The 10,511-nt window shown below is 33.1% G+C and overlaps 1 protein-coding gene across 6 annotated transcripts; it reads right to left on the reverse strand.

The window, feature by feature from the left end:
• Positions 1-898: 898 nt before the first annotated feature.
• LOC148620359 (uncharacterized) lies at positions 899-10,381 on the reverse strand. 6 transcript variants are annotated; one of them, XM_088581184.1, is made up of 5 exons: positions 5,825-5,865; positions 4,288-4,382; positions 3,289-3,393; positions 2,695-2,914; positions 2,319-2,437 (listed from the first exon to the last, which is right to left on the reverse strand). In XM_088581184.1, exons 3-5 carry the CDS (start codon positions 3,382-3,384, stop codon positions 2,334-2,336), a joined length of 420 nt encoding a protein of 139 aa, XP_088437310.1. In that variant the 5' UTR covers positions 3,385-3,393; positions 4,288-4,382; positions 5,825-5,865; the 3' UTR covers positions 2,319-2,333. The 6 variants fall into 6 exon arrangements, with proteins under 6 accessions (XP_088437311.1, XP_088437310.1, XP_088437309.1 ...); XM_088581183.1 differs by having other exon boundaries at positions 4,249-4,382; positions 5,825-5,862; XM_088581185.1 differs by lacking the exons at positions 2,319-2,437; positions 4,288-4,382 and adding an exon at positions 899-1,207 and having other exon boundaries at positions 5,825-5,915.
• Between the last annotated feature and the right edge of the window lie 130 nt (positions 10,382-10,511).

Genomic DNA, 10,511 nt, shown 5'->3' on the forward strand with positions numbered 1-10,511 from the left:
CTGGGCTCCTCCCAGATACTAATTTCTAAACTAAGTTTGTTTTCTACGAGTAGCCCCCAGATTGCCAAATTATGTTTTATGTTTTTAATTATTGAATATTGTGTTTATGTAAATATTTTGTACTGATGTTTTACTTAGTTTAAATGTAGTTATTTTAATAGAATTAGTAACTTCTTGTGTTATATACAGGAGTTGAATTCGATTTCTCTTCAATTTATTATTTTCGGAAAGGCATTTTTCTGTCTTCCGTTTTGTTAATTAAGTTTTGGAGTAGTTTTTGTGTCGTCTGTTGCAGGTACATGTGCTTTTCATTTCTGGGATTTAACAATTAAAAAATATAAACATATACTTCATACCTCTCATTCCCCAAACAACAGATGGTAAAAGCGTTTACAAAGATGTTATAGGTCTTGAGTATATACACTCACCAACTTGTTAACTTGTAAGATGCGAAATTAAGACAAGATGTACGTATACATGTATTTACTACATGTAGTTTTTTTTAAATTCCATGAATCTTACACGGAGGTGTTGTCAGCTACAATGATGGAAAAGATGTGACAGAAGTTTGGTATGTGTTGAACTTGCATAAATGGGCACCTTGGAAGTGTTCCTTTGTTAAGAATGAATTCGGTTTCTCAGTATGATAAAATGCATACAGATGTACAGAATAATTGAATGCTTTTTCGTGTTTAAGAGTGCATTTGGGAAGGTGTGTATCATGTTCTTGAGAGTATTTAAATAGTGATTAAATAAATAATTTTAGGACACATGTCCGATCGGAACTACTCGGCCATTTCTGCTACACTAAAAAAATCGTTTGCAGATGCGGATCCAAGGACGGGCGTGCCGGGCGTACCCCCCCCCCAAAAAAAAAAAAAAAAAAAAAAAAAAAAACATTTAAAAAAACATTTTACCCACAAAATGTCCACTAATTCTATTTACGCCCCCCTTTCCATCTGAGATTCCTCCATCCGCTCCTGGTTTGTGTTACGAGACAGCCTGAGAAGTTCCGATTGGACAGGAATACTTCCAAACTGTTCTGTTTTTGATATTATACTTAAACGTATCATATCAAGTAAATTTGGTTTAGTAAAACTATGTGGATTATTCGCCTCCGAAGTTTAATGACATCTACACGAGTTGTTTAAAATACTATCCGGAAAAAGTAAATCGCCTCTACCAATGTCAGCAAGATCTCTGAATTCTGAAGAATATAAAAAATACAAAAAAATTAATTCAACTTATGTGTAGCCGGTTTCTTAACGAATGGCTGTTATGTTTTCAGTCTATGAGGAAATAATCTCAATTGCATGGTGTACACTAAATAACCTGTGATTTAATTTTAGTATCAAAATTTAAGGAATAAACCAGCTAAAAAGGTTGATGACGTCACAATGACATTACAAAATTTGGTCTTTGAGTTGATGAACAAATTGTTCTATCCAATCAGAAAGCGTGTTATAGCTGAAATTAATTTATCAAGATATGCACAACTTTTTATAGATATTTACAAATAATGTTCACGGAAATAAAAAAAAAAAATCTCATCCAAATAATGTAACATTTTTGTTATTGCATTCGAACCTTTTTCCATTTTAATAACTGGGCCTCCTGCAACCCAACCACAATTTTATAAGTGGCGGTTCATATCCAAATTGGGATGTTTTTTTATAGATGAATATAAATACCATCTAAATGTTTTTAAATGCATCTAGATGTAAGACGCAACTTGATGAAACAATCACAACTGTAATATGTCCCACCAGTCAGCTTGGGAATCGTTGCAAATTATCCAAACGTATTTCAAAAGTATTTTATATTTCTTGTCAAAATTCTGATATATTTTTAAGCTAGATGATTTTAAATAAAATCCAGATGAAATTAAAAGCATCCAAATTAGTAAATGATATATTGTAAATATATTAGCAATAAGAAGTCCCACCAAAATACGGGGAGTGCTCTGGAAGGGTAAGCAGGTGTATATAATCCGGTAAAAGTCCAGCAATAAATATGCCGCTTAATAAATAAAATGATTTTCAACACAGTTGAAATTATTGACAAAGGGTACTAACAGAAAAAATATTTCCTAATCAAACATTTGTTTTTGTTCCGAAAATAACTTCTTTCATAATTGTTAAAAAGTTTTCACCAAAAATGAATTAAAAAAAAATCGACTTTAAGTTAATCCTGATTTATCAAATGATCTAAAAATGGCTTATTTTTATTGAGGACTCTATATTTAATACGCATTCTTATATTAGTAGATTCTAAACTACGTGATAACATTATTAGTAGATCACTTAACAAAAAAATTAAAAATCGATCTTTTTTTACCTTTCAATTACCAAGTACTTGTACTGTAAATACATGTACCTAGTAGTACATGCTCTTCCTCGCGTTTTATTATGTTCATGAATCATGAATGAACACATTGCTGTAAAAAGGAAATCGGAGCAGTAGAATTGTGCACAAATGTTTATGACCAGTATTGAATATTGTCATATTTTTACAAGTAAAAACATTTATATGAAATCTTATGTATGCCTTTTATGTAAGAAGTCGTAAACCTATGCTTTTTACTATATTGATCCTGAAAATATGTTGATGTTTTAATATGTATTGAAAATCTTAGTGAAACACATTAAAACCGTAACTTTATCCTATTTATACGAATAATAATAAAAATAATACCTGTAACTTCCAAATCGTTGTTCCAATTATAGTCAATTTTGTTCATCAGTTGAGTGTATATAATTTTCCACTGAAATTTACTGTAGTTAGCACCGATAAGATGGCCGTACTGAGTATAGAAATTGGCAAATTCATCTACAGATACATGACCGAAAAAGCGCTCGGTGTCAATAAGGTCAAACAGGGCACCGTATGAGTTTCCTTGACGTCTGCTTCGGTCCTGTAAATATAGGTAAGTCAGATAAACTACAAAGATTTTTTTTAAAATCCATTCTCTGTATGAATCAAAAATCACGTGGAAACCCCTCAAACTTTGAAGTTTCTTTATAATTACTAAAATAAGTCTATATGACATAAAATATCAAAATTAGCAAAAAATTTTGTTTTGCAAACCCGTTGCATGGAAACTAACATTTAATATTTACCTTAACTGCCAAAAGGAAAATGTTGCTGTTTTAAATGGGCAAAATTCAATCACAGTAAGAAAACGTGAGGAAATGTTATATAATCGTCACTTAATTTCTACCCTTAACTTTACAAGGTCTATATTAACTAGATTAACACAAAGCTTATACCAGGAAATTATAAGCTTACCAAAGTTTCCTTCATATTGTCTTTCATCAAATTTACTTGTTCCCTTGAAGCGGGTAATGCGATTGCTAGACATGATAAAACTAGAAGAATCATCATCTCGAATTTCTACAAAGGGAAAAAATCAAATATAATGCATTGACTTTCAACAGACTTTTGATATTTTACATTAATTTATCTACATCGACAAATTTACCAGTAAGTTTAAAGTTCCCCCTTAGCTACTGGAACTAATAAATCCAATTTAAACAAATTTCACAATAAGTTTTTATAAAGACATATTTTGTAATTAAAAAAAAAACAATTCTTTTTTTTTAAGTTCCAGGAAAAGAAATCGGGAATTTAAATAATTGGTGTTAAAAAGAAGATTAACAAGGAGGCCGGTCAAATAATAACCACTTTCAAGTACCTAAAAGTATATCAGATAAGATGTTTCGCAGGGTGCAGCTTGATATGACTGTTGTTGGTAAACCCTACACAGTTGTGGCAAATATGGACACGACATTAATTAAGCTTCATATAGTTCAAAGTTTGGATTATGATTAAATGTTTGACACAGAATGAAACTGGTCAAAGAATTTTAAAACTTCCATTTACGCATTTCCTTAATTCAACCTGATATCCATAATTCTAAATTAAAACATGCCAAAGAACACCCGCAGTTTCATTTATGCAAGATTTTTGAAATTCTTTTTAATCAAGTCCCTGGATTACATTCTTTTGATTACCGCTATAACTTTGGTTCCCTTGATTACTTTTACAAAATCATGATACTACATGTATGATCAACCTAACAGTGAAAATCTAACATTAATAATACAATTTAATTAATAAATTTATTGAACTATACATTTCCTTGCTGAGTATTTGTCAGGTTTTGACATTAAATATTTAACAATATTAAAATCAATTTCATCAGGGGGAGTCCATGCCCCTCCCCTTGGTCCATCTATGAGAATATACCTTCTATTTTAACAACGCTTCTTTTTGGTGTATGGTTACCTTCAATATATCCTCCAGGAGACTAGTGAACAATTAGTTCAGTATCTTTCTTTTTAACCTACGTCTCGAATTGGACAACTGTGGTAATCTCAGTACTAAGATTTACGATAAAAGAAACGAACGATTTTAGTTTTAAAATTACAAATTTTCCTTACTTGTGCAGCAATATACCTTCATCTCCTACATATGGTGTTTATATTTCACAGTTGATTACGCTAGGGCAAGTACTAACTACTCTGATTTCCTTGATCGCCATAAATATCTGCGTAACTGACTCGATCCTGAATCAGGGGTATGATTTTTTTTTTTTCAGATATCAGTCCATTGTTGAAAAATACTCAGTTTCTTCTAAAAATGAGTAATGATTGCTTTTTATGAATCGTTCGTTGTACCGATTATGACGCATTAGCATGCACATGCTATGTTATCACCACCGGCATATTCACGCCGCAAATCAAGAGGGAGGTTTGACGCGCTGTAAGATCTAGAATAAACCCACCATTTTGTTCAAAATGTCTGTACCAAATCAGGACCATTGCGGTACCCACTACTTGAATATTGTTACCCTTATTTGTGGAACGACACATTGTGTTAAAATCTAAAAGAAAACCATTCACATTTACTCAAGTTATTGTTCTGACTCCTTTTTGGTCCCACATTCACAACCCCCACAATTTCTCTAAGCTTTACTTTGGTGGTATGACACCTTGTTGTACAATGTCAAAAAGATGCATTCATGTATAGTCCAGATATCAGGAAAGTGTTGTTCTTGACCTCTTTTTGGCCCCTAATTTCTACACGGCTCATGCCACTACTCCCAAAATCAAACCAAGCATTTCTTTTGTAGTATGACACATTGTGGTATAATTTCAAAGAGATCCAACACCTTTACTCAAGTTATTGTCCAGAAATCATGACCATGCTTGTTTGGCCTCACTCCAGTTGCAAGTATGGCATATTGCGGTAAAATTTCATAAAGATCTATTCACTTATTCTCATGTTACTGAACGACATTGGAGGTGTCTACGGACGACGGTAACGACGACGACAACATGATACCATTATACCAACTCAAAGGCAAATTTGAAAGTTACACAAGGAAATTTGCAACATATGTTTTTTTATATGTTTAAAAAAACATATGAACACATTTGTTTGGAACCGTTATTTTTTAGTACTTAAAAAGAACAAGAAAACATGTATTTGTCAAATGTTATAAAAACTATACTATTTCCATCTATAAAGTCATATGAAAGCATTTTAAAAATCACACGAGTGTTTACATTTATTTGAGTTGAACCTAAAGATATGATAAAAATATGTGTTGCATTTCCCCACGTGTACTTTCTCAAGCACAGTTTTATTCTGAAGAATGAGATTACGATATTTCGAAGCAAAAATTGAGAAACTTAATTTTAAATTCTAATATAGCAGATATTTGTTAGTGAAAAAGATTACACTGAGTGTTTTCTTAAAGTGAACTAATACTGCTTCTTATATTTCAAATTTGCAATACTTTAGTATTGTATTTACTTACTTTATTTTCCGAGGTTCTCACAATTGGTATTCAATTGACATCAATTTAAAAATGTACACCATAAGTAGAAAATTAGCGAAGTTTCAATAATTTCGCTTATTATTTAGTCATGAAAATGAAATTCGTGTAATGAGTATGACATTTTGAAATTTCCCAATTTTTATTGAATGTAATTAAGTTTGTACGAACTAACGTTAACCTTTGAAGTTCTATTACACGAGACTTTTGGTCTTTTAAAGATAAAGAAAAAACATAACAAACAAAAACACATATTTGGAAGAAAGAAGGCAAGCAGTTGTCTTGGTGTGATGGGAAGTACTGAAAAAGACATTAGTTATCACTTAACCAAACACGTAAAATACAGATATAGTAAGAAAAGTATTTAAACCCTGCCTTTTTGTTACAAGTGTAGTTTTTACGAAGTTATACTAGAACTGGGAACTCGACTTTTGCATTGACTCGGGGATTGAAAAAGAATTAAGTCATCTGACGTTCATTTGGGACCAACCGCCCTTTTTATTATAACTATTATTATTATTTTTTTTTTTTTGCATCCGCCACTGAAAAATTACTCCAGTGCTACATGTAGTACTCAATTTATCTGACAAAAAAACGTTTCTAACTTATATTGAACGTGGTCTAGAATAAAGATGTAAGTGTGAAAACTTTAATAAACCTAAAAAATAAGTAAGGATTTGAATATTAAAATCTGCTAAGCTTTAATATCGAGACTAAAGCCAAACAATATACGTGCTGATTTATATTTATTGTCAGAATTTTAAGGATGTGGATGAAACATCAAATTATTTGGTAGATGACTTCGTAAGATATAACTGTTATTGTTCCTATAATCGAAAATAACAAAGTTGATAAGATTTGGAGGCGTAATACGGGGCACCGAATGGGACTCTTGTGGTTTTGTACTCAAAATTCTATTTTGTACAGACAAAAGTGAATTTTGTTCAACAAAAATGAATTCAGATCAACAAAGTTTATAACAAACAACAAATTTTCAATTTTGTGTCACAAAAGTCAATTCTGTGGCACAAAATTCAATTTTGTGAGACAAAATTCGATCTTGTGTCACAAAAATTGAGTTTTGTGAGACAAAATTGAATTTTGTCACAAAAGTCAATTTTGTATGCAAATTAGTTTTCAGAATCCTTTGAATATGCAAATAAACTCTCTCATCATGATTTTGTAAGGTTTCTCATTGGATATGCAAGTAACCGCTGTTTTCCGATTACTTCGAGCAACGCAGGACGGTTAAGGCCGTTTTAAGTGAAATTTAAAAAAAAATCATTCTTAAGTTGCATTCTACAGTAAACTGTTTTGAAACTACTAAGATTGCTATAATACATTTACTTTGAGATTTGTTAGACAAAACAGGTTTTAAAATACGCGACTCAACTATAAAAATGCTTTGCCCGACCTGTTAATCGCAATCAAATTTGTTAAAATTTGGCAAGATAATTTGTATCAATGTTTTTGCCCCGAATTTTGCTGGAAAAAGAAATGAATAGTCAGATTAGCCAAGAAAATCACATTAGAAATGTGTTGTGCGGTGAAATTTGTTAATCTGTCAAAGTCAGCGAAAGTTTATTTTGTTCCACTATCCCTCACGATTTTTTGCCAGATACAGATAGATTCCTTATTTCTTTCCGATTTTATTGATAAACATGTGTGACAAAGAAATTTGGTTGAGTGGAACAGGTCGGGCGAGATGAAAAACCGACATAGTAAGTGCCTAATTTTCGTTTCCCTTTTGTTTACAAACGCTCAAATAATCTATCTTTAGATTCAAGATTAAGTGACACAGTAGGTTATACGATTACGATATCCGATATATCATTCACTTATGTGCTTTATTATAACCGTGCAGATTCGAACCGTATCCATTGCAGTGAATGCTTTAATGTTTATATTACATGTGTACATGATGATGCATATTTTTAATTCATTTGCATATCCAAAGGATTGTAAACTAATTTGCATACAAAATTGACTTTTGTGACACAGAATTGAATTTCGCCTCACAGAATTAAATTTTGTGACACAGAATTGACTTTTGTGACACAAAATTTAATTGCGTTTCACAAATTGAATTTTGTGACACAAAACAGACTTTTGTCGCACAAAATTGATTTTGATCACAAAAAGATTAAGTCCCAATCGGCGCCCCGTAGGTAAAGTCCTAGGTGGACAGATACATTGACTTTGTTTTTGTGTAATGTACACTAATAGGTACTGTTTTGTAACAAGTGTTTATGTTGTGCATGTTTGCCAAAATTTTATGAAGGTTCCTTCGTTGAGAAATAGTCAATAAACGTATATCTAGTCAAGAAACTAATAAACAAATGATATTGATTGATTTATTGTTGGGGTTTAACGCCCGAGCAGCAGTATTTCAGCTATATTCAGACGATGAAAATGAAATGGATAATTAAATGAACATGAAATGGTGAAGACATGAAAAATGGGATGGGACGCTAAGATAACGGGGTTGACAAATTTTTGATTGACACTAGAAAAAAATGGAGGGATGGGTAGGGTCAGGCAGTTTAGCCTCCTGTGGCGGAGCGCAAAGGTTCCTACTTTTATCGAATACTAGTACCACAGCAGGGTTCTTTAACGTGCGAGGAACGTGGCATCTTGCTCAACCCGGTGCACCACTATGGTTTGCGGTCAGGTTTTCCGTATTGTAGCCTGACAACCCCAGCATGTAACACGCCAGGATCACCCCATTCCACCACCTGGTGCTCGCAACTAAGTTGCTCTGTGGGCAGAGCGCCTAGCCCCCGGCTAGGTTTCTGAACACTATGTAGTCTCCTTTTAAAACAAGCTTAGCGCTGCCGCAGTCCTATTCTTTTGACACCCGGACCTATAATTAGAGAAAGGGTTTTTAATGTCCTTGTCTACCATGTCGGGTCTCCAACGGACGGCAATGAACAATTACTACTAAGGGGGTTTTTAACATCCTTGTCTACCATGTCGGGTCTCGCACGGACGGCAATAAACAATTTACACAATACCAGTTTATATAGACATTGATAGAATCTCATCCACAGACTAATAACCGCTTCCAGATTAACTATGTATCACTCCGTTGTCTTTAAGTGTAAGGCTATACCCTCTGTGCAGGAGATCGACATTGATGATGATGAATATCGTACGAAATTTACAAAGGGGAACAATGCTCCTTGAATAAAAAATATTTTTCTTGAATTTATCCCAACTTGTCTTGAATATTCATGATTGTATTCTGTTTGTGCATTTGTAATCATAGTTTCGTCATTTAATAAATGAGTTTGTTTGGAAATAGACGTTGTCGTCTTCATTCCTCAAATATCAGAAACAAGAGGAATGATTGTGCTGGTTACAATAAACAAGTTTTGGGTTCAATAGCTTTAGTAAGCTTACCAGGAGTACGACTTAAATAAAATTTAATTTGTTATCATACTTTATCTGATCTGTAATAGGAGGCACATGGATACATGTAGGCTTTTCTTTCGCTCGTAACATTAGTTTTAGTCCTTCCACAAGGTGAAATAGACCTGAAAAAAAATTTCAAGAATTCGAAATACAAAAGATTTATACGAGGGGAAGTCAGGGAATCTGCATTAAGCTAGCTTTCATCAACTGCAAGCGTTCGGACATCTAGTTTTGTTCCTTTTCACCATATATGTTGCGTTACACCATATCTGTTGTGTTTTGCCATCCATCTTTCACCATATATGTTGCGTTACACCATATCTGTTGTGTTTTACCATCCATCTGTTCCTTTTCATCATATCGGTTGTGTTTCACCATCCATCTGTTCCTTTTCACCATATATGTTCCTTTTCATCATATCTGTTCCTTTTCACCATATCTGTTGCGTTTCACCATATCTGTTGCGTTCCACCATATCTGCCCCTTTTCACCATATCTGTCCCTTTTCACCATATCTGTTCCTTTTCACCATATCTGTTGTGCTTCACCATATCTGTTCCTTTTCACCATATATGTTCCCTTGTCTGTTAAGGACAACATTGACAAAGAATTGTCACATCACACATACCAGCAAAAATAAAACCCACAGAAACTAACAGGACGAACCCTACTTAAACTGGGTGCGATCAGGGGGACTGTTAAGTCGAGCAATTCTTGATTTTTTGCTCGATATAAGGTCTATTTTGGATAGAAGAACTCTGTAACAACCGTCTTGTTGACGCACACGCTGTCTTCAAATCAGGTCATATATCCTTGTCTCAGTAGCTCTTGTTTTAGCCGTGAAGCGCAATCTATCGGCGTTATGGTTGCAAAAAAGATAATAAGGAAATCAAAGTACGTCCCGTTTGTCGAAGTGTTCCGTTGTAAGCTTTCCTGTTTTGTCAATTTCAAGATAGGTACCTGTAGTGTTTTTGATTTCAAGCTTTTCTGAATGGGTTACATTGAAGATAATCATTAAATCAAGCGCTGATTAGCCAGTGGAAAACGCTTTATGGAATGTAGAGGATAAAATAATAGAACTGCTAAAGTTTATTCCTACTGCGTTCAAAATGTTTTGAATTATATGTATTTAGTAAGATTTCTATTTGGACAGAAAGGCATTTATCAGAGACTTCTGCAACTTTGTTTATTTCATTGATTTGTTTTGTAGATTATTTGAGTTACTATGCAATGTTTTGGATTAAAGCATAGACAT

Source organism: Perna viridis, chromosome 4 (assembly GCF_037379345.1).
Source record: "Perna viridis isolate PV_CMFRI_1.1 ecotype Kerala chromosome 4, ASM3737934v1, whole genome shotgun sequence".
In the NCBI taxonomy this organism is placed as follows: Eukaryota; Metazoa; Mollusca; class Bivalvia; order Mytilida; family Mytilidae; genus Perna; species Perna viridis.